The sequence below is a fragment of the Budorcas taxicolor genome, chromosome 5 (genome assembly GCF_023091745.1).
Source record: "Budorcas taxicolor isolate Tak-1 chromosome 5, Takin1.1, whole genome shotgun sequence".
Taxonomy (NCBI): Eukaryota; Metazoa; Chordata; class Mammalia; order Artiodactyla; family Bovidae; genus Budorcas; species Budorcas taxicolor.
The window spans coordinates 2,222,217-2,248,450 of record NC_068914.1 but is presented as its reverse complement, the minus strand read 5'-3'; the positions used below and the strand labels follow the sequence as shown (position 1 = coordinate 2,248,450).

The 26,234-nt window shown below is 55.7% G+C and overlaps 1 protein-coding gene across 1 annotated transcript; it reads right to left on the bottom strand.

Moving 5' to 3' along the window:
• Positions 1–1,642: 1,642 nt before the first annotated feature.
• Positions 1,643–24,445, bottom strand: OGDHL (oxoglutarate dehydrogenase L). The gene is made up of 22 exons (XM_052640261.1): positions 24,242–24,445; positions 22,303–22,470; positions 18,562–18,664; positions 18,022–18,137; positions 17,557–17,711; positions 16,691–16,837; positions 14,900–14,990; positions 12,337–12,516; positions 12,057–12,185; positions 11,006–11,185; positions 10,578–10,730; positions 9,950–10,052; positions 9,685–9,813; positions 8,527–8,677; positions 6,874–7,001; positions 5,813–5,991; positions 4,368–4,439; positions 4,123–4,248; positions 3,943–4,015; positions 2,552–2,715; positions 2,213–2,367; positions 1,643–1,766 (listed from the first exon to the last, which is right to left on the bottom strand). The coding sequence occupies exons 1-22, from the start codon at positions 24,443–24,445 to the stop codon at positions 1,643–1,645; spliced, it is 3,030 nt and encodes a 1,009-aa protein (XP_052496221.1).
• Positions 24,446–26,234: the final 1,789 nt, after the last annotated feature.

Here is a 26,234-nt window from a genome sequence, read left to right as displayed (position 1 = left end):
CGTACTACCAACGGCAGCTCTAGTCGTTTTTATTTTGTGCCACTTAGAATGCTCCTGCCTGTGATCCAGTACGTACTCCAAGCAGCTGTGCTCAAGCAGATGGAATTTTAACACTCTGTCCTCCAACTTCAGACTGCTCTTTCTCTTCGGGTTTCCCCACCCCAACCCCATGATCAGTGTTTCTGGGTCTGCTCCAGAAGAGGCTCATCTCTTCCAGCTTTCCTGTAGGACATTTCCTTTAAACACCATCTCCTCCGGGGAGCCTTCCCTGACTCCCACAATCCTCTGCACTTACCTCCAACATAACCCACAGCTCAGGGAATTACAGCTGTCCATCAGTATGCTTGGGGGGTTGGTTCCAGGACCTCCCTGAAGGTACCAAACTTCACACATGCTCAAGTCCTTCAGATAAAATGGTGTAGTGTTTGCATGTAACGTACACACATCCTCCCATATACTTTAAATCATCTCTAGATTACTTACAATACCTAGTAAGGTGTAAGTGCCAAGAAATCATTGTAAATACAGTGTAAATGCCCTGTAACATAGTAGCTGGCACAGGACAGATTCCAATTTTGCTTTTAGGAACTTTCTGGAATTTTTTCCCCCAAGTATTTGTGATCCATACTTGGATCCGTGTGGAACCCATGGGCACGGAGAGCCACCTGTGAACTGTTTATAATGTCTTTCCTGCTGTGCTCCAGGACACGTGTTTGTTTCACCCTGAGTCCCAGCACCTAGACAGAACTGCTCTGAGAAGGGAATAAGTGAGCAAATGATTTGTAGAAAGCAAAACATCCTTCCTGCGCTGTCCTTGGCATCTTTGCAGGGATGCAAAACCAGCAAAAGGCTAAAGAGTGGAGATGCTGACAGATCTGTAAACACTGCCTGATACCCAAAGGGAAACCTGCCCACAGGAGGGATAAGTCTGCCCCTTAAGTCTCTCTTTCTTCCCATCCTCTACCCTCCCTAATCCATCTGCCCCTACCCCCAACTTTACAACAAGAAGTGACAACAGGGAGTCTCTCTCAAGCACTTTTTAATTTCTCTGTTATTTGGTTTTCTACTTTGGTACATGGTAAATATGACCGCATTTCACATGGAAGCTGACACACCTCATTATGACGCGCCCCACAGAACAGAGCCCATAAAAATCACCTGGCACGGTTTTGCTTCAGCTGGCTGTCATTGCTAAAATCTCTATTCCTAAGAGCACAACAGAGAACACGGCTTGAATCTACAGATGAACAAGGGCAGGGTGAGCAACAGCCAAGTCTGCCGGGCTGGAGAGAGACCAAAGACATGGGCTCCTCGGCAGCTGGCTGGCTGTCTGCAGAGACGTGAATGACACAGACAGAGAAGCCACAGAGAACCCTGGAGACCAGGGCAGCCGGAGAAGCACCCCGCAGCTACAGCCCATCCATCAGACCCCTCTGGCTTTCAGCCCTGAGAGACTCTGAAATAAACACAAAGGCCTGAGATGGCTTAATACCAAAGCTGGTGGTACCTACATTTGGGCCTCAATCACCATATGGGTAGGTTTTATCTTGGGGCTCCTGACAGTCTCTCTCCTGGGCAGCAGAGCCAGCCAACCCCTAACATCCTCCATGTCCCCAGGCAACCCCACAGCAAGACTCAGGCTCTAAAATGTTTTGCCCTCAAAGGCCTGGAGATTGAAGGCAGTATCCAGAAACTTCTTCAGAGACACCAGGTGAGTGTTCCTGTTCCCTGTGGCTGGTGCAGCTGCTGGGTCTCGGCCAACATACCTGGAGGAGGAGAGACAAGCTCATGGGAAGGGCTGGGCTGGCTTCCCAGCTACCCTAGGACCGCATGGGGTCTATGCTTATCGTCACCCAGCTGCAGGAATGAAGAGCCTGAGGCTCCAAGGGGCAAAGTCCGTGGCCTAAGACCAAAGGCAGGAGATGAGACATGCAGGAGGTTCTCCAGTTCAGTTCTGGCCTCAGAACAAACACAAAGGTTTGCTCTCCATAAGGCCATGTTGAAGAGGATCCCTAACGGGGAAGACGCTCTGTCACTGACAGTCCCAGAGCCAGCAGGGACTAGGGCGCCCAACTCCTCGGTTTTCAATACATCCCAGAGAAGGGCAGTGGCAGGTGCCGGGTCACACAGCAAATGGGGCAGGTCAGGCCAGGTGGGGCCCTGGCAGACCCGAGGGGTGGGTGGCGGGCAGCCCCCGCCCCCGGCCTTGTACCATATGGGCCGCGCCCGGCCCAGGACGGTCGTGAAGCGCGGGCTGATGTAGTCATAGTAGCCCATGTTCTTGTGCTCCTCCTGACACCACACCAGCTCCGCGCCCGGGTACGTCTCTGCCTCTCGCTTGATCAGGTCGAAAGGAAACGGAGAGATCTGGGGCAGGGCAGGAAGAATGAGGGGCAGAGCCAGGGGAAGGGGGGCACGCCCACAGACAGGCCCCCCGGAGAGCAGCCCCCACCCTCCTCACTGGCTCCAGCCCCGGCACGCTGCCCAGAGCCAGGGGGCTGGCGACTGGGCCCTGCCCACCAGGCTGGGCAGCTGAGGGGCCCAGGCGCACCTGCTCCAGGCGTGTGATGGCCACGCGCTCGTCCAGGCCCTGGCTGCTCCGCTCCTTCACCAGGTCGTAGAACACCTTGCCCGTGCAGAAGATGAGCCGCCGCACCTGCTCAGGAGCCCGCGCCGCAGCCCCATCCTCAGGGATCACCCGCTGGAAACTGGTTCCTGGGGACCCACAGGACACGGAAGGGGCGTCGGCCCCCAGAGAGGCCAGAGCAGCCTGGGAACCAAGTCCACACTCCTGGCTCCTCCAGGCTCCCTTGGCCACCGAGCCAAGCCCCAGATTGAGATCTGCAACCTGAACCTCCTGAGCCAAACAACAGAACAGGAGACAGTGGGCCCTGAGACGTCCCAGGGAGAGGAGTGGAGACAGCGGCTGCAGCCAAGGGCAAAGCCCTGGGAACACCAAGTTCAAAGTGAGGCGGGGCTGACGGGGAGAGCCCCCGGAGGGGACAGAGAAGGTGATGTCACACTCCCATCTACGGAATTGTCTTCTGTCCCAGACCTGCTCTCCAGCCAGTCACGCCCACCTCCCAGGCACACTCGATTCCCCCCACCATCAAACTGGAAAGTAAACCCTGGCACGGCTCTTCCTCCCTCAGCCCCAGAGCCCAGCTCCCAGCTGAGTCCCACCCATTTTTCCTTCCTGATCTCATGCCAGGTGCCAGAGGAAGCTATTGTGGGGTCACTGCATCCCAGGTGAGGACCCTGAGGCAGAGGGTTCACAGTCTGCCAAGCCCCACCAGCACTGAGTGTTCAGCCCAGGCGGTCCAGCCCAATGCCAGAGCTCTGGACTGCTGGCTCAGCCACTGGCCACATCGGAGGAGACGCCTACACACGCGCAAGTGAGAACATGCGCCTGCCCACGCCACTGAGGTCCCCGGACCAGCTCCTGCCCCTCCCCTACAGCCCAGGACCGTTTTCCCAGACAGCTCTGCTGTGACCAGCTTCAAGGCCCTAACCTTGCCCCCTTCATCCTCTACTGGGTCACATCTCAGTTCCAACACCAGGGCTGACAGGTCTTGGAGGGGGTGCCAGGTCCCCGGGGCCAGTGATGCCTGTTGGGCTCAGGAGTGAAAACAGTGGATGAATGACTGGCACTCGGCCTCCCATGAACCAGGCGGAGCTGCAGCAGGCCTCCAGCCTCTGAGCTCTTCCGGTGCAGACAGGCCGGCCCTCCTGGGCAGCCGCGGGGTGCCAGTGCGCGCCCCTGACCCTGGTGCTCAGCCCAAGCGACCCAGGCAGGCCCAGACATCTGGCCGCCGCACCAACCTCCCAATCCAGCTGCTGGCAGGGACCGTGTCAGAAGCTGCAGGGCCAACAGAGCCACGGAACCAGAGGCCGCCCCACGGGCCGCCCTCAGCCACCTCCCCAGCCCGCCCAGGCACATACCAGACACCATCTGGTCAAAGCTGGACTTGGCCTCTGGGTGCCTCAGCAGAGATTTGGGTGTGAAGATGATCAGCTGGAAGGGAAACACGGTGGCTGGCTGCCGGCCTGCCCCCACTCGGCCAGGGCGCCCTGCACTCGACCCCCACGTTATCCCAGCGATGGCCCGCGTGGGTGGCTCACCGGCTTGCGGAAGGGCAGCAGGATCTGCCGGCGCAGCACGTGGAAGAAGCTGGCCGGCGTGGAGCAGTTGACCACGATCCAGTTGCAGTCATAGAGCTGTCTCACCTCAAAGTCCTGCGTGAATGCCTGGAGGGACGGGGTGCAGCTGGGAGGCGGGCTGCCTGTAGTGCCCCTATCCTGGCCTTGCCAGGAGCAGCAGCGTGTGGCCCTGTCCTGGGGAGGGGCGGGCAGCGGGCAGTACTCACAGGGTAGGCGTCTGAGTCGTCATTGCTCATCTGCAGGAACCTCTCAGGCCTGGCTGAAGAGTGCTCTGGGCCCTGGAACAAATGCCAGAGGGCCAGGCTGGCCAGAGTTCAGGGGGCTTGGGGGTCTGTCACACCAGAGGGGGACCTGGGGCTCAGGGCAGGGTCTAGAGCACTTCTGGAGGAGATGCCCTAACTCCAGAATCTGAACCATAGGAAAAAGCAAGGAATGTGAGACGAGAGCAGGAAGGAGGGTCCAGCCAGAGCCAAAACGTGTGAACACATAGGGCAGAAGTGAAAAGGCCGAGTTAAGATGCTCTTTCTCTAGAACGTTCTGCCTTGCAGCAGGGACCATTTGCTGAGTGCTTCCTGTGTGCCAGACATCATTCTACAGACCTCACACACAATATGCTCTGTCTTGAAAGCAGCTCTGTAATGTAGATGAAGGTGAAGGGTGAAGATATTAAGAAGCAACCTCAAGGTTACTCAGTCAGCAAGGGGCAACTGCAAACCCAGGTCTGACTCCTCCTCCTCCCCTCACCCACAAGGCTGCTCTGCTCCATAAGAGCAGCAGGACACCCCACTGTCCTCCAAGCTGGCTCCCCATGGGACAGCGATGGCCTGCCCCTCCCTTAGGGGCATAGCCCCGCGGACCCACAGCCACAGGCACCAGCCAGGCCAGCTCAGCTCCTCATCCAGCCTGGCTCCAGGTGAGAGGCCAGCTACCTCTACAACTGGGGGGCCTTGGGCAGTCACAGGACTTCTCTTCTCGCATGTGAAACGGGAACAGAACCGATTTTCTGGTGAGGATGCCACAGGATAATACATGGCATGGGAAGTGCCCAGCACCACGAGAGCTGGCTCCGAGCAGTGCTGATCAACCCCTGAATGTCTGGCCGGTCCAGGCTGAGCAGGACATCCAGTGCAGCCAGGCAGTGACCGAGGCCCACCCATGCCCCACCTGGTCAGGCCGCACAGCCCGCAGGGTGGGACCTCACGACGCGCCTCCTTCCCCTCCCCTGACGACCTGCATGTCCTCCTCCTCCCCGACATGTGGCCCCCAACAACAGAGGTTCAAATCTCAGTGGCTAGCCGTGTGACCTTAGGCAGGCGATTCTACCTCTCTGCGTCTCAGCTTCCTTATCTGGAAAGTGGGAACAGGACCTGCCTCTTTAGGCTGTTGTAAGGACTGGAGGAGTTGATACACAGAGAAGGCTTTAAACAGAGCTGGCACACAGCAGGCACTCGGACACGTCCGTCCCGTCTCTGACCTAGAACAGTAGCGTCATCATCTGCGGTAGTGCTAACACAGACCCACGCAGGCCCCACCTGCGTCCTGTGCAGTTCCAAGGGGCTGGAAGGCACACAACCCCCTCGACTATGCAAGTGGCCAAGCGTCCAGCCGCCCTCTTCCAGGCCAGCCACAGCCCTCCTATGGCGGCTCTCACCATGCCCTCCATGCCGTGGGGCAGCAGCAGCACGATGCCATTGTGTCGAACCCACTTGGCCTGACCCGTGCTGATGAACTGGTCAATGATGCACTGGGCCGTGTTGTGGAAGTCACCAAACTGAGCCTCCCAGAGCACCAAGGCGTTGGGGCTGGCCATGGCGTAGCCCAGCTCGAAACCTACACGGAAGACACTGGGAGGTAGACCCTGCCCCACGCGGTTACCCAGGGCTGGGGCCCCAGCCAGCCCCAGCCTGTCCTCACCCACCGTCCCTGCCCTGCCCATCCTTCCCTGGAGGCCGGAAGACCCGGGGACTCCATGGGACCAAAGGCCAGCATCTCCCTTTCTGGCAGCTGACAACAGGGCCAGAGATGCCAACCTCAGCCCTGACCTCACGTACAGCTGGCTTCACCCTTAGCTAGACCAGGAGCCAAGTCCAAAGATACCCTGCAGGGGCCTCAGGGGCCACCTGCCAAGGAGTGCCCCCAAAATGAGCAGGGGTGCAGGACCAGCCCCAGAGGCTGCTCCCCAGGAGGGGTGGCCAGCATCGGAGGGGTGCTCCTTGGAGGAGGCAGGTTCAGAGGAGACAGGCCAGCTAAAGGTTGAGCCAAGGGAGAGCTGAAGGTATAGTCTGGGGAGCCAGAGCCCAGAAGAGCCTAGCTTGAGGACAGGGCCTCTGGGCGCAGCGGCACAGAAGACGAGGCGGGTGAGGGATGTGGAGGCGGCCAGGCCAGGAGGCTCAGGGCCAGCCAGTGGCAGTGGCCCCTAGTGTGTTCAATGGGGTTTTGGTCTGGGCCCAATGATGCCACCCAGGGACAGGCTCTGGTATCCAGAGTCCCCATCCAGGCAAGACTGACCCTCAACTGGCCCTCTGAGGGCCAGATGGGACAGGAGCACATCTCTGATGTGGCCTCAGGTGGAGGCCGCCCAACCACTGTCCCCCAGGGCTGTCTCATGGCCCAGGTCCCTCCGGGGGCCTCCCAGCTCCTTCGGCCCCTCCCAGCTCTAGATGCCCTGAGGGGCCAGAGCCTCTCTGGCCTGCAGGCAGAGTTCTGACCCACCCAGGACTCCGTACTCCGAGAGGGAGCTGTTGCACACGGTGTAGGGTGCCTGGTCAGGCCACAGGTGGTTCATCGGGACACACGTCCTCCGGTCGATGTCCTGATCGTGGAGAACGTGGTGCCGGTGGCTGGAGAGACAGACCAGGAAAGGGTGGGAGGCGGTGGGCTGGGCAAGAAACCTGGCAGAGCCCACAGGCTGGCAGCCGCTGCAGAGCCAGAGCCATCCGGCCCCTCCTCCAGGCAGCCTCCCCTCCCAGCGGCACCCGCCTCACACACGCCCTGAGGGTGTTGGAGCACAGACATGAGTCTCAGCTTCCTACATAAGGAGGGTCCCACGAGACCAGCCATGCCAACCTCCCAGGCCCTGGGTGGAACCTGAGGCCCTAGGAAGCCATACTCCAGGGGCACTGTCCCCCGGCCCCCTGCTAGCTCCCTCCCCACTCGCCTGCCTTGCCCAGGATCACAGGAGACAGGAACTGCGGCACATTAGGAGGGGCCCCTGGCTGAACGCCAAGCCTCACGGGGACTGACGTGCAACGGAGGCGCAGTGGAGTGGCCCTGAGCCCTGGCTGGAACAGGGCCAGCAGCGATGAGGGACTGGGGCAAGGGAGGGATAGCCTATTGAATTCTGGAAGCCACATCTCCAGGACTCACTGACATGGCAGAGACTGAGTGGAGATCCCAAACATCCGGGGTCCCCAACAGAGGAAGTGTGAACTCTAAACTGCAAACAAGAAAGATGGCAGTGGGGAGTCGGCATGGCAGTAGTTCAAAGGGAAACAGGATCTTGAGGACCACTGATGACCACAAGACTTGAAACCAACCAAGAGCTTACGCAGAGCAGTCAGCTCTGCATGCTGGCCCCATGGGGGTGGAGAGGAGGCCCAGGAGCTTTCAGATGGCCTGGCTATCTGAATAAGTATTTCTTTGAGCTATTCTCCATTTGCTGAATCATAGGTGTTCCAGATCTATTCGAAGGGCTCAGCCAATCAACTCTTTTAATCCCTTCTGACTCTGAGATTTTCCTTCCTTAGTTTTGAATGGTGGAGCATAGGGGTAGAGCCTAGAAATACCACATCCATCTCTTCAGTGAGGCACGGATGCAGCTCATTGTAGCACCTAGTCCAACAAGGAAAATCCTTTGAGGAAGTTCAGCAAAACACACAATAAGCAAATCAATCTGTGGACACTGGAGTTAACAATCACTTTCATTGCCAAGTTATTAACCTGTCATTCCTGAAACGTATCCAGCCTTCAAGCTTGGGGAGCTGATGAGGAAATAGTGATTAGGACACCAGGGAATTTAATGTTCAGGAGTATGTATAGATCAATGTGTACCAATTTCCAGTGGCCCTGGACCTGTCCTTGATTTGCCACAAGTTAGTGGAGCCGTGTGGAAGCAGCTGTCCTGCCACTGGGTGTTGGGAAAACACAAGTGGGCCTTTCCTGCACGGTGGTCAGTGGTTGTGGCTTTTCCTCCAGACCATAACACTCAGCCAGGGATTGAAAAAAAAAATCAGTTCTAAGAAGCTTTCCTCTTAACCCTCATTGAAATGACCATCCAGAGTCCCTGGCCAACTGAGAGACCCGCAGCACAGCTGAACTCCAGCTCTCGTGCCCACCGGGCCTGGGCTCCTCCGCCCCCAGCCTCACCTGAACGTGCCCCTCTCCACGTCCTGCCCGCTGAGCCGCACGTGGATGCCCTCCTTGAGCAGTGAGCCGAAGGCCATGTACTCTGCCAGTGCCCAGTCCACCGTCCTCTTCCTGATCATGTCTGCACGGCCCCGCAGGATTCGAGAGAGGCCTGGGGGAGGGAAGGGCCAGCCTGAGGGGTGCAGGAGCTTGGCCACCTCGCCTGGGACAGCTATGGTCCCCGGGCCCTGCGCCAGGTGTGAGCATATTCATTGTGGACCCCTCCCCCCAGCCAGGGGCCCGGCAGGGCCCAGGGGACCCCTCCTCCAGCCCCACCACTGCAGCCAAGGTGCTAGGCTGGCCCGCGCGTATGTTCCCACCGCCTCTGTCCCTGCGGGAAGGAGGAGGTGAGCATCGGCCATGTGCGCGTGCCACATACGCTGAGCAGGGGACATTTCTCCAATGAAACGCAGGTATCGACTTTCACTGCCTTTCAGATGAGAAGACAGGCTCAGAAGAGGGAAGTCATTCACTCACCCTCATACAGAAGGCGCTTGCATCTGAGCCCAGGCTGGCCTGCCGTCGGCCCCACACCCACACAGACCTGCTGTGACTGCACACAGAGCCGGTGCCCCAAGACACCTGGGCTTGCCCCAGAAGTGGTGAAACCCTCTTGGAACACCCACAGCTGCTCAGAGGGTGCACGGGGGCCCCACTACCACCACCGGGCTCTTCAGGCTGCCTGAGTGGAGGCCACAACAGCTACAGCCAGGAAGCACACCGGTGGCCACCTGCTAGACCAGGGTCCCCCTCTACCATCTGCCCAGTTTGGCACATTTGCCCCCCAACATTCTAGACCCAACTGCCCCTTCCACGGGAAGCCTTTTTCCCCCTGCTTTCCTCCTGTCTGATCCAGGGGTACCCCTAACAAAGGCACTGGGGAGACCCAAGGTGTCCATGGAGGCCTGTCAGCGGCACTCACTGGGGAGCATGGCACCCACATCTGTTCACCTGAAGAGTTATTATCACAGATCCCTCGCAGGCATGAAGGAAGCAAGGAGAGCTCAGCTATCTACCCACAGCCAAGCAGGGATGAGGCTGGGCCTCCCTGACTCCTGACACCACCTTCCTTGGGGCCTGATGTCTGGGACAGTGGCCCATGCCAGACAGCAACCTCACCCACGTGGATCTTAAAGTCCTCCAGGGGCACAGAGCTGGCCACTTCACCAATATGGGTCAGCGTGTCCTCGGGAACACCTGTGGCTGGGCACGTCATGCTCTTGGGCTCCCCATCCATGTTGAAGAAGCCTGAGAGGGCAGAGACTCTGTGACTTCTGGGAGGCGGTGGGGCCTCAGTTCCCCGGACCAGCCCATCTCCCTAGGACTCGGAGGCCTGCCTCTCCCACAGCCCCAGGGGGCTCTCAGCCACACGCTGCTCACTCACCAGGCCAGGGAGAGTCCAGCCAGTGCTTTATATGCAGGATCTTTTTGTCCTTGGACCTGCCATACGCCTCCTCACAGATCCGATCATATTTGGCGATTTCTTCCTGAAATAAGGGTGAAGGCCTGGATTGAGGCAATGACGCCCTGGGCAGTCACAGGCTGAGTGACCGTGCTCTAGAGGAATGGTCTTCCCCTAATGCACAGGGACGTTATGGCCAGAGTTTAAAGTCCCAGAGTTCAGGGGATCTTGGAAAGAATCCACGGGATCGCACTCGGCAAGGGACTTGTGGGAACCCAGGAAAGACTCATGGTCCTTGCTCCCAGAGCAGCTGAAAGAGGGAGGGCCAGCATGTCCACAGAAGACACTGGGGACAACCCGGCTCAGGGCCACCTCCCACAGGAAGCCTTCCTGGACTCCTGCCTGAGGGTGGGCTTCCAGGCATCGCCGCACTGGCTGCATCCCACCAGGCTGTAAGTGTCTTTGGTCCTCTGTCCCCCTTGATAACTGGGGCTGCTGGGGACAAGGATGATAGCGCTAATTCTTTAAGTCGCCAGCACGAAGCCCTGGGGTGGTCACATCAGCAGCCCCCTTGGAGTGTCAGCTGCAGCAAGGTGCTGACGGGGCCCACCTCAAATTCCTGCAGGGTGACTGTGCCCTCAGCTATGAGCCTGTCTGCGTACTTCTTCAGCACAGGCGCCTGTCTGTGGATCTGCTTATACATGAGAGGCTGCGTGAACATGGGCTCGTCCATCTCGTTGTGGCCACGCCGGCGGTAACAGACCTGCAGGGGCAGAGGGCAGGTCCCCGTGCCCAGGCAGTGTGCCTGACACAGTCACTTCCCACTGGGGCACACCTGGCAGGCCACACCCTTCAAAACCTCACCAGCCCTCACGATCACCCGTCACTAAATGACCGCCCCCCCCAGGCCTTTGCAGAGACTGCGCCCAGTGGCACTAAGCCTGCTGCCCAGCCCTGACCGCTGAAGATGCTACAGCTCTGGAGGGCTTGGTGCAGCAGGGACAGCCGAGCCCACCCAGCCAGGACCCCCACACGCACCAGGTCTACCACGACGTCTTTATTGAAGGTGTTCCTCCACTCGGCTGCCACACTGCACACGTATATCACAGCCTCTGGGTCGTCCGCGTTCACGTGGAAGATGGGTGCGTTGACCACACGGGCCACGTCGGTGGGGTACGGGGAGGAGCGGGCCATCCGGGGGTCCGTGGTGAAGCCGATCTGCAGAAGCAGGAGGCGCTGAGAGCTGGGCAGCTACAGCCGCCTGGAAGGCCAGGGGCCTGGCGGCTGGGGAAGGGGTGCCTTTGCCTTGAGGTCCACCAGGCGTGGTCGGGAGGTGATGGGGACATGGCCAGGTAACAGTGAGTGACCTTGAAATCACGGGGACAGCAGCAACACCAGGCGAGTCACACCTGCTCTTTCTCCTGCCATCATTTTTATACAGGGGGAGTAGGGAGCCCAAGTTGGGATAAAACCCAGTCTCACCAATTACTAACTCTACAACCTTGGGCCAGGCACTTAAATTCCCGAAGCCTCGGTTTCCTCATTGATTAAAAGGGCTCATTAAATTCCTGCCTCACCGGGTTACACTGTGAAGATTAAATGACTTAAATGACTATGCAAATAAAGTCGTTAACCCAGGGCTTTACAGGCTCAGAAGACGAGCTGTCATTAACCTCAGTTGCCTTAAAAACAAAAGCTGTGAGAGCTGTGTTCTAAGACTGGGTTGCATGGAGCTAAAGGCAGCATCTAATTTTATATGGGCAGCCTCTGGGGTAGACGCTGGTTATACCCATCTTCCTCTGTCCCTACAGCTTTATCATATGTATGTGTGTGTGTGTGCGCACACATACATGGGGACGGAGGAGAGAAGGACAGAGAGATAGATATACACAGAGACAGACACACAGATGGATACTCCTCCCAATTCCACAGACCAGGAAACCAGGGCCAAGAGATCAGGCATCTCGCTGAAGTCACGCGCTGCTAAGTGGCATTAGAAGCAGGACTGTCCCACTCTGCCCCTCAGAGTGCTGCCTGGACCCAGGCACAGATAGCGCTGACAAGGCCAGCATGCAGCCCTGGCCCTCACCTGGTTGTTGACGACAACGTGCACGGTACCGTTGGTGGTGTAAGAGGGCAGATCGCTCAGGTGGAAGGTCTCATAGACCACGCCCTGGCCAGCAAAGGCAGCGTCCCCGTGGACCAGGATGGACATGACCTGCAGGACAGGGGATCAGTCAGGAGGGGCTCCCATGCTCCAGCCTGTGCTGCCCAGCCCCAACCGTGAACCTTGGAGTCTACCCCTCGGAGCTCACCCCTCGGGAGCCCAGCCCACAGAACCCAGGTCCTCAGGGCCCAGGAGAGATCACCTTCTTGCCCTGGGCGTCCCCGCGGTAGAACTGCTCCGCCTTCGTCTTGCCCTGCACCACGGGGTCCACCGCTTCCAGGTGGGAGGGGTTGGCCACGAGCGACAGAGTGATGTTCCTGTTTGTGACGCGATTTATCCGCTCGTGGTACATGCCGAGGTGATATTTGACATCTCCAGAACCCTGAAGGTTGACGTGGCCTGTGATGAAGTCCCCACCATCCCAGACATGCAGGTCCACAGCGGGGCTGGGACGTCCCCCGGAGTCTGCTCCCTGGGAAAATCGTGCTGTCCCTGACTCACCCCTGCATTCCTCCCCCAACCCTGGCACATGCCCTGCTTGTCCTCCAGCTGCTCTGAGAAAGGCTGGCGGGTTCCCTGGGTCATGACCCCTCATCAGAACCCCTGCACATTATCAGCTACCATACTCTCCGCATGAGTCATGGCAGCGTCGGAGACAGGTAAGGCACCCTTAGGAAGGGGCCAACCAGCGACGTGAAGGCCAAGGAATGAAGGACAGCCCTTAACTGGAGTTAAGACCATGGGCCAGGCCTCTGGGAAAACACTGGAGCAGGACCCCTACTAAATTCCTTACACCAAAGCAAGCAAAAATGGGCACACAACAGACAAAAACACAGAACCGGGGGAAACACGACACGCTTTATGATCTTAGAGCAAGGAGTCTTTCTAAACAACATACAAGCCTCAGAAGCCACAAGGGATAAGACAGCCAAAATCTAATATGCTTGTCAAGGGGGAAGAAGATCCATGCACAGTATTAGGGGGCAAGAAAATCAAGCTGGGAAAATACTTATCACACAAATGCAAGCAAAGGGCTAACTCCTTCAATACATAAAGCACTTTTCACCAAGACCCCAGGGAAAAACAAGCAAAAGCCAGGAAAAGGAATTTATAGGAAAAGGCATGGTTTAAAACCATGGTTTAATACATGGCTTAAAAACGTGAGAAGACACTCAAATTCACAGCAGAGAAATATGTTCAAATGCAGTCACTTCTGGACCTATCACATTGGCAAAGATGGAAAGGGTGGATGGAGTAAGGGAAGGGGGGCGTGGCCCGGGACTCTGGCACACAGCAGGCAGACTCGCTGCTGTCTGCAGGCTGTTTGGAGGGCAATTCAGTCCTGCCTCCTCAGCTTCAGCCACTGCATTTCTCAAACACTATTTAGAAATGCACACACATGTGTGCAAGAACACTCATCCCACCACCCAATGCTCATCAACAAGAGACAGTGGAAACCAGAGGGCATTAGAAGCCCGGGGAGCTTGGCGTGCAGCTCTAAAATAGTGACGGCTCATCAAGTGAAACCAGCAAGGTGCCCAGCGGCATCTCGAGCTGCTCACCTGGCCTCTTACAAATAAAGCTGTGCTGGACGCCTACATGTGCTTGCACTGTGTGGAACATTTCTGGAAGTACACACCTTAACATGAAAACTGACCACAGCAGAGCCTCCCGGGAGCAGGAGAGCAGGCTCAGAAGGGAAACTCACTCTCACTATGAAATCTTTTCTTCAAATGATGCTCACACTGCTTTTTCAATTAAGAAAAAAGTAAATCTGTTTAAAGAGCTCTTTGGCCAGGTTTTATAGTTTACTCATGTCATCTGTAATTGCTCACAACCTATTCTGGGACCAGGAATTTTTATCCTCGTTTTATAGGAAAGGAAAGTGAGACTCAGAGAATGAAGGTGCTTGAGCAAAATGAACGTGATGGCGGAAAGATTATGAGTTGGGAGCCAGCAGATGTGGATTCTAGTCCTGCTCTGGTCTAATGTGCTGGACGGTTCTAGAGCAGTCATTTAACGTGGCTCATTTTAACAAACCATCCTCCAGGACTGGGTGCTCAGGCTTCGGGGGAAAGGCCCCTGCCCTCACCTTGCTACCAGCCTGGATGAGAAAACAGACAGACAGACAGACAATCACACGTACACACAGAATGGAAAAGGCCAGAGCAGACACGGTTCTTGAGGCAAAGGGAGCACGGAGGAGGCACAGACAGCTGTCCTGCCTGGAGGCCCAGGAAAGCCATCAAACGGGGTGATGGGCAGGACGTGGGAGAGGGAGAGGAAGGGAAGACGGCAACGTGGCTGAGGGCCCAGCACGCACAAAAGCATGAGATACGAGGCCTACATGACATGTAAACATACCCGGAAGTGGGTGAGGGTGGAAAGCTGTGCCCTCTGCTCATCAGCGGGCACAGGAAACTGTCCTGGCCTCCCAACACTGTGCTGGGCAAACAAGCGAGTGAGGAGTCCCTACGGGCAGGCAGGCAGGACTCTGGGCACAGAGACACAGCCACATGGGCTGAACTGAGTAACTTCAGGCACTCCCCTGCACCTCTCTGGGCCTCAGTTTCCCTGGCTGGAGATAGCAGGTTGGCCCAGATTATCCAAGGATTCTCCTAGTTATCTGAGATCAGAGCACTTGGCTCCAAAGCACCTTAGGAGCCTCACACTGACCCCCAGCCTTTCTCCCACTCGTCTGCGTGCCTGTCCATCCCCCAATACCCAGCTCTCCAGGAGCTCTGGTGCCCACACTTGGCACCCACCTCGTCCGCTGCCTCCAGCTTGGGATCAAACTGGCAGAAGATCTGCTCCAGGTCCTTGCGAATAACGTTGGCCAGCACATTCAGCCTGCCCCTGGGCCAGAGGGGACAGGGCTCTCACCCGGCACAGGGGCCACCTCCCTCAACACACCCCAGCATAACCATGCTCCCTGCCCACCGAGGACCCAGCAGGAATGGCCCTCTGCTCCTGTCTCAATCTGCAAGGCATGTGAGCAGCTTCAGCTGGCCAGCAGACACCCACACCCCCCAGACTCAGGAGGCCTTCACGAGCCGGGAGCCACCCAGCCTCATGGCCGAGTGTCCACTCCCTCCCTCCCTGACCCAAAAGCTGAGCCCAACCCAGAATCTCGACCCCAACCTGCTAACCCAGCGCAACCGCTCCCACACGGCTCCCCAGCCCAGCCTAGCAGCGTCTTGGAGCAGATACAGAAGAGGTGACGTTTCTGCCCTTAGGAGTCACCGGAGGACCTGTCCAGACGAGCTTAGGTCTGGTGGGTGGGGAGGGGGTCCAGGGGGGCTGTGGGGAAGCAGCTAGGTCCAGGGGTTCTCCAGCCCAGCCTGAACTTGCCATCACGGGGCAATACATGCAGGGGTGGACGCCAGCCTGAGCCAGGCGCGAGGCGTGACTCAGAACTCGCTTCCCATAGCCCAGCAGCAGACGCCAGCCCTAGGCCTGCACATACTCTGGCGTGACCTCCAGCCCCACGGGGCCCCGTGACAGGAGGGCAGCCCTCTTCCGGCGGGCTTCTCTCTTGCTCTGTGGAGGGAGGGCTGTGTGGACACAGGAACCGGATGAACACCCCTCAGCCCCTTTGGGGAAAGCCCTCAAGCCTCAGAGGCCCCTTCTCAACTATGGAGGCTTGGCCGAGGGCAGTCCTTGGCCCCGAGAAGCCTCCTCAGGCCAGGAGCCCGTGCCGCGCCATCAGAGTCCCAGAGCTGCCTGCTGGCCAGCACCGTTCTCGCCCCGCCCCGCACAGTTCTCCTGAAGCCACGCCGTCCTGAAACCACGGGGTCCTCTCTGCTCCCTCCAGGGCACAGAGCCTGTGAGACAAAGCCTGGACTCCTGGCAGGCCAGCCCACGGGTGGGGACCCTCCTCCCGCTTCATCCTGATGCCCCAGTGCTGAAGCAGTAGGGGGCTGGCCCTGCTGTGAGCAGCGGAAATGGGCATGGGAAACACCAAGGCTTTGCCCCTCAGACAGACAGCATGTCCTGTCCCTGCCCATTCATCAGGACCCCTGTCTGCCTTGGCTATATTCCTCATTATCCCACAGGCTCCAGCTCAGAGGTAAACTGCCCAGTGGCCAGGCCAACCTTCCAAGTCTTTATCAAGGTCCCAGGGAAATGAGTGGTCAGCTAGAAGCCAGGGAAAGAGACATTCAGCTGACCTCCAGAGACCTCCCACCAGGTGAGGCCAACCCAGGCCCATGTGTCCAGGCTCTGCCCTCATCGCACTTTTCTGGGCTGAGCCACTCCACAGGAACCTCAAGTAGGATGACATAGCCCCTTATGTCATCTCAGGATGGCTGGGGATGGCGGCAGCATGGTGAGAGAGAAGCTGAGCCCAAGAGAGCCTGGTTCCAGAGGCTTTGGCCACGCTCTCAGCTCTTTCTGTGATGAGCAAGCCAGGGCCCAGGGAGTCAGACCTTTCCAGACCCCTTTGCCTCTACCCCCGAGGTCCCAACAACACCCCTACTCTGACTTTCAAAGCCTCACACCCATCTCAGCTTGCCAGGCCTGGGGGAGAAGCCCAGGCTGAGGCAGGGAGGACCCACCTGTGCGGCATCCCCAGGATGACGTTCTCAATCCCCATCTCGCTGGATTTGTCGATGATGGTCTTCAGGGCCGGAATCATGACCTCACAGCCCTCCAGGCCAAACCGCTTCTCAGAAGACCACTTCCTGGCCAGGAAGTCTTCAAACCTGCTTGGGGAGGGGAAGAAAAGGGTGGAGAGGCAGGGGCTCGTGAGGGCTCTTCCTGGGGGCTTGGAGTAGGGTGCCAGGATGGGGAAGCTACGAGGTCACGTCTCTCTGCACAGTCCGGGGCCCAACACAGACACCATGATGCCCCACCCGCAAGGAGCATAGGTCTGGGGGAGGCTGAGGCTCCTCCCAGCTTAACCAGAGGCCTCTGGCTACATCCATTCCCAGGAACCACCTTCTCTTCCCCTTCCAGTCAAGCTGCTGCACGAGCCATTCCACAGTTCTCGGCTCACTGCCCTCCAGCACACGTGCCCTGGAGCTCTCTCATCATGTTCCAAAGACCTCCTCACGGCTCAATTCAAATTCCAGCCCACATGTCACTGCTCAGGGAGCCACTTTATTCCCAGCAGCTGGGCCAGGGGCTCCTCCAGGGCCCCACGGTCCTGGGCAGACCCAGCTTCACAGAAGCCCAGCTCTGCCCTACCTGCAGGAAGTCCCTGCTACTCCACGCAGGGACATCTTTATGTCCGTTCCATCCCACGCAGGGACATCTTTATGTCCGTTCCATCCTCGTTCGGTGTCATTTCCTGGAGCCCCACCCAGTCCTGCCTTCACTTGCCAGGTATCTCCTCATCAGCTAGGGCTTGGGATGTCTCAGACAGCCCTGGAGCAGGCCCCCCAGCCACTGGGGCTTCCCAGGAAGGTGCTGGGGGCCTGACCTCATGGAGCGCACTAGCCGGGCCAGCAGGGTCCGCTTCTCCTCACTGGAGAACTGCATCACACCCGGGGTCTCGAACTTCTGCCGGATCCACTGGCACTGCTCCACGTCGTTGATGAACATGAACTCCAGACCAATGTGCTGACAGTAGGTGCTCTGCGGGGACAGGGGGCACTCCGCAAGCTGGCAGCACGTGCTCTGCGGGGACATGGGCACTCCGCGAGCTGGCAGCACGTGCTCTGCGGGGACAGGGGCACTCCGCGAGCTGGCAGTAGGTGCTCTGCGGGGACAGGGGCACTCCGCGAGCTGGCAGCAGGTGCACTGTGGGGACAGGGGCACTCCGCGAGGAGCCAGGAAGCAGAGGGGCCGCCTCAGGGCCTGGAGCAGGAAAGGCAGTGCCCTCCCCGCCTCCAGCGCACGCTGGGGAGCTTCATCACGCGTGCCCGACACGCCTGCCCGTGCTCACCTCCAGGCGCCTTATTATCTCCCGTAGAGAAAGGGTGTTTTCGGAGCCTCCAATGAAAGTGGTTGTGGGCAGCTGAAACTCCTTATCCAGGTCAGCCTCCTGCAGGTCGTAGAAGGCTGGGAGGCCCACGGGGCAGAGTCCGGGCGGCAGGCAGGAGAGAGGGAGGTGGCGCAGGTGAGCCTAGCTGCATCCTTAGGCCTCCTTCCAGTGCCCCCAGCACCCTCCCACCAGGTCCAGCCTAAAGGTCAAGGGCCCTCTGTCCGCAGGGCACAGGGCGTGAGAGTCAGAACCGAGCTGGCCATCACAAGGAAGGGCCTGGACAGGTGTCTCAAACTTGCTGAGTGGGTGCACCAGCTGGGGAGGATGGAGAGCCCTCCCTCGCAGGGACCCGAAGCATAGATGGGCAAGGGTCAGAAGAAAGCCTCTCAGACTGATGGCTGAGACCCGAGACCCAGGGCACCGCAGGCTCAGTGTCCGTCACTAGGCACAGGCATCAGCTGGCTCACGTTGCCAGGGCAACAGGAGGGTTTCGATTCTCACCCAGTTTATCAGTGGTGGTGATTAAGTCTGAGGGCACAAAGGAGTCCAGGTCCGCATCCAGAATGCCCAGGGGGTCCAGCTGGGCCACATGGTGGCCCCGGATCTGGAGAGGAGAAAAGGCCAAGGCAGAGTGGAGCACAGCCGGGCAGACCCCCACCAACACTGAGACTCCAGGCCCCTCACTTCCGGCTTCAGAATTTCAAGTTTCCACGTGCCCAGCACCCAGGTCCTAGCAGGCTTGTGAAGCCCCAGCACAGCAACTGAGGTGGCAGGAGCTCAACTCGGTTTAAAAGTACATCGTGCAGCTTTCAGAAACAGGAAGGAATGCATACACAAAAATAATTACTATGGTACTATCAGTAATTGCAAAATTCTAAAAACTTCCCAAATGTCCATCAGCAGGACACTGACAAATGGATATGGGAAACTCATGCAGGCACAGAGTTGCTCAAAGGAATGAGGAAAATTCCTAACTGCTACAGTGAGATTGTCTCCACAAAATATTCTTAAGCAAAAAAGCAAATTATATAAAAATGTTTACAATAAACTACCTGTTATCTAAGAAAGGAAAGACAAAAGTAAATATATGTACTTGCATATACTTGTATCTATTTGAATGTCTACAAATAAACGTGAGCATTAGAACAATATGTAGTAAAATAATAAAACCAAAAAATAAGAAAAATTATTACCTACAGGGAAAGGACAAAATAGGGCAGAGTGGCAGGGCTAGAAGCTAGACTTTTAAGAATATATCTTGCCTTTGGAATCTTATAAATATTTTCTATCACTATAAAACAAAATTAAGAATTCTGTAAAGTAATTATCCTTCAATTTAAAAATCAATAAATTAAAAAAATTAAGTTTTAAAAATTGAAAGTAAGATAAATGAATTAATGCATCCATTTTGTGGCATAACTATATAGAGAGGAACTATTCCAATTGACTAGCAGAATGCTCCCCAAAGGCAAACAGGACTGCAGAAATAAAAAGATCATAAATTCATTTATATTTCCATCCAGCAGTGGTAGTACTAGAATTGTATCCTTAGCTTGTCATGTATGGATTATGAGAAAAATCAAATATGTCATTGTATTGCATCTTTGAGAACCTCTATTTTTGATATTTTTAAAAGGAGACGGTGATGTAAGATTGACGAGGTCAAAGACAACCCTAAGTCCTATATTTGACATGTATAGAAGCATCAGTACAAACTATAAAGTATGGTATCTTTAAAAAAATACATATATCCTGTCTCTAACCATCAAAAGAACCCAAAAGTCACGTCCAAACCAGTAACAGCAAATACTCCCTCACTCTCTGGAGAACTGGCTTTTTAGAAACGTACAAGATGAGCTCAAATCATCTTCTCCTACCAAACACCACTGAGGCTGGGAATAAGGACACATTTTGAGCAACAATAAGGAGAATATCTGTAGCAGACTGAAATTCATCAAATGTGTTTAAATCCAAGCATTCATATCATACTAAGAAGAAGAAGAAAAGCCCTTATTTGCCATATTTGGAAGATGCTAGGGAAGCAAATCATAATTTTGAAAATCCATCAATAAAAAGAAAACCAATCAAGCACTGACCCTACCCTCCCTATACAGTTTGTACCTGAGGCTAAACGAGCTAACAAAGGAAAGTTCCTCCCCGCGGAAATGTTTCAGGCACCAAACAAAGACAGAAATAGATTGTCACCACTTTTACCGCTCCTAATGACTTAATGCATCCAGGAAATAATTATCCTTAGCTACTAACTGATGAAGTGCCATCACCACCAGGAAGCTGATTTTGCAACAAAGAAATCAAATCTATGTTGGGTCAAGCACCTAGATATAACCACCACTTTACAGAAATCACATGGGACAAAGGGTCAGATAAAGTGATACCACGCGGATGCAATAAGCAACATCCAGACTCAAGAAAACTCTACGGGACAAACAAAGAATACAGAGAGAAATGGAGAAGAGCCTGCAGAGAAGAGAACGAGAGCTGAAGAGCCGGGACAAACAAGGAATACAGAAAGAAATGGAGAAGAGCCTGCAGAGAAGAGAACGAGAGCTGAAGAGCCGTGTCAACATCACAACCTGTGGCTTTGTTTGAATCTCGATTCAAATAAGCAGAAAAAAGAAATCCTAGAGACAAACAGGCACAAATGAATACCAATTGGGTATTTGATGACATTAAAGATTATTACTATTTTTAGCAGTGATAATGCTATTATGTATATTTGTAAATTTTTAAAGGAGGCTTTATCTCTGGAAATACATCCTGAAACATTCAATGAATGAAATGAAACGACATCTGGGATTTGCTTCAAAATAATCAGTGGCCTGTGGGTGGAGCCGGAGGTGGGTAAGATGAATCAAGAGCGGCACTGTAATGATGGGCTTGAGGGTTTGAGACATGATTCTTCTACCTTCTATATGTTTGCAAATAAGCAGCAGCTTGGGGTTTTTTTCAGTAGTGTATGCAGGCAAGTCAAACCAGAGCTCAGCCCCGAGTTGGCCTGTGAGGCGCCGCAGCCCACCCCGTAAGTATTCAGCATCAGGCAGATTTTTATCAAGCCAACACAAAGTAACCTTCCTGAATCCAGAGACCGACCTGCTGGAAGGACCCTGGTGCTGTGATCTCCGACAACGAAAGACCAAAGGCCCACTGCAGAACTGAGACTCTGCTTGGAAGATCAGGCCCTCGGGCTGCACTCTGAATGATACCTTATATTTCATATAAAGTGTTATGTTCCTTGTTCTTCTTTTTCAGAGTCAACAGTTAGATCGCATCCTGCCTATTAGCCAGCCAAGACAAGCGTCATTACCACCAATGCTGTTTGCTCCCAAGTGGCCTGTGATCCATGGGTCCTGAGACCAATAGGGGAGCCCGATCCTGTGCATCCTCAGCACAGCTGGCACACCCTGGGTGGGCAGCTGCCAACCCACGCAGAGAGCCTCATTCAGAGGCAAGGCGCCCTTTCCATGTGCTAAGGCCTCCCTCTCGCCCCAGAGCCCTACAGCAGCTTGTGCGGCACCCTCCCACTCAGTCGCTGCCAGGATGCCCTCACCCTTCCTTCTGCATGTCTTCAAGACAAGTTTCTCTTATGAAATAGCTCTGCCACCGATTCCCAGAGAGATCCTAAATGATTGCATTTTTATGGCGTGAACGCCCAGAACAGCCCTCCAATTAGTACTGTTGAATCAAGACCAAGAATAGGGAACACCATCAGGACTCTGACATAGCGGGGGCTGAGCCTGGGAACCCAGCCTAAGTCTCCAGGACAGAGAGCAAGCGACGGGCGGAGGGCTGCTTAATGAACTACTCATTCATTCATTCATTCGTCCCACAAACACTGGCTAAGCACCTGCCGGACATCAGCCCTGTGCTCTTGGAATGCCCAGTCAAGAGGAGAAAACGGACATCCACAAGGATCAACGGATTCACCTTTCATTCGACACTCACTGAAACCGACCACCCACTAAGTACCCCTCCAGGTACTGGGGCACAGTGGTGTGGGAGATAGATAACACTCCATGAGAAAGACCACAAACAAACCAGTCCACACAAAATATGAAGGGAGATGGCAAGCGATGTGGATGGTAGTGTGGCAAAGAGCAGGAGGGGGGTCAGAGCCCCCCACAGAGGGCTCGGAGAAGGGCTCTGAGGTGGCCTGGAGCTGAGCCAGTCTCCTTGTCATTAGCGCCTGCCACACCCAGGAGCCTGCGCCCTCCAGTCGCTCACCTGGTAGGCCCGGATCAGGGACTGTACAGCCAGGTGGTCTTCCACCAGTTTACTGGTCTCGGTCCGGCTGGATGCTGCCGGCCTGCTTTCAGAGACGACAGAACCCTGGGGCTGAGCCAGGCTGTAAGAGGCTTCCTCACTGGCTTTCCGGAAGAAGCTGTCCCAGGACTGGACGGGGGCAGAAACAAGAAAACAGCCGAGTTAGGGACTGAGAGTCATTGGGTGTGGCCCAGACTGGGACCCCAGGGGACACTGGTCTTCCTTCATCACTATAGCTCTCAGGACCTTCCTTCCTAAGACCCTGTCCAGGGATCCCTCTCAACCAGCCCAGGCCCCCATCCAGAGTCAGATCCTCCAGGACTCAGCTTGGTAGAGGGTTGGCAGGCGAGTTATAAGTTGTGATCAAGGGGCTTCAGGTATGAAAGAGACTTCCATCCCTGGGGGAAACATGCCCTCACACACTGGGATTAGAGGCAGCCTTTGTAGAGGGCAATGTGGCAGGCAGGTCCTCAACACTTTCAATGTATGTATCTTTTGAACCAGAAATTCCACTGCCAGCAATTTATTCTACAGATGTACTTGGACAGGTGTGCCTACAGGTACAAGGATGTTCCCCGCAGGACAGTTTACAAAAATGGCAGCATAGAAACAATCTAAGTGGTGACCAATAGGAAACCATTTAAATAAATGGTAAATTTAGATTCTGGAAAACCATGTAGTATTTTTTTTAAAGATGCATCTATTGTTATGGATATGGAACATTGCCAAGATATGCTTTAAAGGAACGAAACAGAAGAGGACGCATGGTTCGCTACTCTTTGAGCAGAAACAAAAACCAGACGGACAAATGCATCGGCACCTCCGTGGCCCAGCAGAGCACACAGGGGACGAGCATGACTTTGCATCCTCCCAAACAGTGCTGGTGGGAGGGTAACGGCACGCTCCTTGCGGGAAGCAACTGGGTAACATCTGTCACAACTGCGTGTACAGATGCCCTCTGCCCAACAGCTGCACTTTGTGGAGTTTATCCCATAGTGAGCTGCACACACTCGAGGTGATGAACGCAAAGGCGATGCAGTGCAGCAGCAGGCGCGGCAGCCAGAGACGGGCATCGAGCCAGAGGCCCATCCTTGGGGGTGGGTGTGGCACGTCCATCCAAACAGTGGAATAGTGCACAGCTGGGGGGAGAAACGGGGCTCTTAAGGTGCTGACACTGAAAATCTTAGAGATGCACGCTGAATTAAAAAAGCCTGCGGCAAAACGGTGGACATTACATGCCATTTGTTGGTGTAAAGGTGGGGGAAATCCAGAATTATGTTTGTAATAAGTTTATCTAAAGAAAATCTGAATAGATACAGAAGAAATTAAGAATAGATTGGGGACCAGACAGGTAGGAGTTGAGCAGATGGAATGGGAGGAAGGCCTTTCACTGTAGAACTTAATGCTTTTCGTTTTGAATCATGTGAACGTATTCCTTTCCTCTGAGGACTGTGAATGGAGAGACAGCAGCTTCACTTTTTACTTTTGCCCTGGCAACGGATTTTATTTTTTCATTTTCATTATTATTATTTTCTACCATCAGTGTGTACTTATTTCACCTGCTCTCTCTCTATATATACATATATAAACATCCGTGCTCCTAACCACAGGACAAGGGGCCACCTGGCACAGTGCAGCATGACAGAGGAGAAATGTGTCTGAGCAGGGCATCATCTGGGCGTCTCAAGCCAGACCACCAGCCACTGGCTAGTTCAGCAACAGCAGAGCAATGAGCTTTCCTCACCTAATATGAGGACAAGCTCTTTCACAAACAAAGACAATGGTGGACCTGAGAGGCAAAGAAACTACCCAGGGTCACTCAGCAGGCAAGCTGCTTCTCCCCACTGCCCCTCCACAGCCCAGCCTCAGGACCTTCTCTCACACATAGAGGGGTGCCAACCTTGTGGACACTCTGGGGGTTTTCCAACCAGGCGAAGTACATCTCCTCCATATAACTGGAACCACCTCCAACTCTGCTGCTTGCAAAGGAAGCTGGCGGCCCAGACGACCTGCTGCACCAGCTGAACGTCTGGACTCCATGTGGGGCCAGGAGCCTTGAGGCCTGTGCCCCAAGCCGGGATGGCAGCAGCCTCAGCTGGCTCATCCTGGACACAGACAATAAAAGAGGAGCATAAGCCACAGGACCAGGATGGAAGGAGGCTCCAGCAGCCACTTGTCCGTTCACGTGGCCTTTAGCGGGCCTACTGGGCAGGTGGCCCTGGGCTAGGCAGCACAAGACAGAGAGAGAGACAGGCGGCCAGGCCCCCTAGCCACCCTGGAACGCAGGCAGGGAAGTCCTTCAAGGACTGGGTGCACCATGCCTGGTCAGGAAAACGCCAGAAGAAAGGGCCCTGGCCGAGCTGTACTATCTCAAGGCCCATGGCACTGCTGGATCTCTGGTCATTGTGACCAAAAGTGACAAGCGACTTTCCTTGACCCCACTAAGCCACCTGCTCTTCCCCAGGAAAAATGCATGAACAATGGGCTTTCAGGAGTCTATGTCTATATGGGGTGGGGGTCTTCCTTCCCCGCCAACAGAAGACAGGGATTCTAAGAGAAGAACCTTCTCTTAGAACCTCTGTTCCTTCATAATACCCCCAAAACAACTGTAAGCAGAGCTCCCTTCTCTTCCCCAGCACTGCCCGAACACAGAGCAGCTCCCTCTGAGTACTTGCTGATGCCCTTCTGAGCAGAGAACCCCAGCCTGTGAGTGGGGTGCAGCACCAGAGCCACCCCACCAGGGGCCATGCAGGCAAGAGGGCTGGCTTCCCCTTGCATAACTCAATCCCAGAAAGTGTACCTCCCTGCCTAGGCTTGGCCGGAAGTCAATGCCCCTGGGGCCAGGTGTGCCCAGCCCACAGGGCACTCCCCTCCCCACCAGTTCAACCAAGTCTCCAAAACAGCCGGCTGGACCTTCTATTTTACAAGGAGTCATGTTCCAAGGCAGGGCAGGGCACAGCCCTCCTGGCGCATCTCCTCCCCTTTTCCCTCCAAACTTACAGGAGGCAGAGGGAAGGGGAGGGTGGTCTCCTTGAGTGACAGTGGGCTCCTGGGGGCAACCAGCAGCAAGTCCAAACAAAGGAAAATTAAAAAGCAAAACTGCCTTGCACTGCAGGGAGGAAGGAGATGGGTTCAGCTGGAACCTGAGTCCCAAGTGCCAGAAGGTTCCTTTCCACACACTCAGCGGCCTGTCCAGCCCCACCAGCCCAGTGACACTAGGCTTTAGTGAGGGTTGCCAGGGGCTGGCTCTCCCTGGAGTGGCACCCTCCAGGTGTGGGCTGGGGCCCCAAGATCTGAGATCTGCGGTCAGAGGGTCAGGGTGCCAACCCCTTCTCAACCTCTCATAGCCCCTGAGACCTGGGCAAATACAGGGTTGCTGCCCCTGCCCAGATGGCCATAGGGCCTAGGCGCTACTGGCCTGGAACATCAGAAGACTCTAAACAACCCAGTGGGGAAACTGACCTCCGCATCCCAAGGCAAGAAAGCCTGACAGGAAGATGCCCATTGTGGCAATGAGGATAAGAGCACAGCGAGCCGGCGCTGGCCTGGGGGCAGGCACCATGCTCCTCTCTCCCTTCCAACAGTCCCGGGAGGTGGGCACTTCTCTCGTCTCATTTTACAAACACAGAAACAGGCACAGAGAGGCTAAGCTGGCGAGTGGCGGGGCCCTGTGGTTCCAGAGCCCGTGCCCCCTCACTGCCCAGTCGTGATGTAAACACAGAGCTGCTCCCTGCCGGCAACCACTCCCACTGGGAAATGGGGTGGCTTGGGGCAGGGGGGTGCGGGTGGGGGGCTGCCTGTGTCCTGCCTGGCCCAGCCCAGGAAAACTGTGTTTTACAAATACTGAGTAATCCGGGAAGCCACTGCACATTGCTATGGCCTTCACCCAGCCT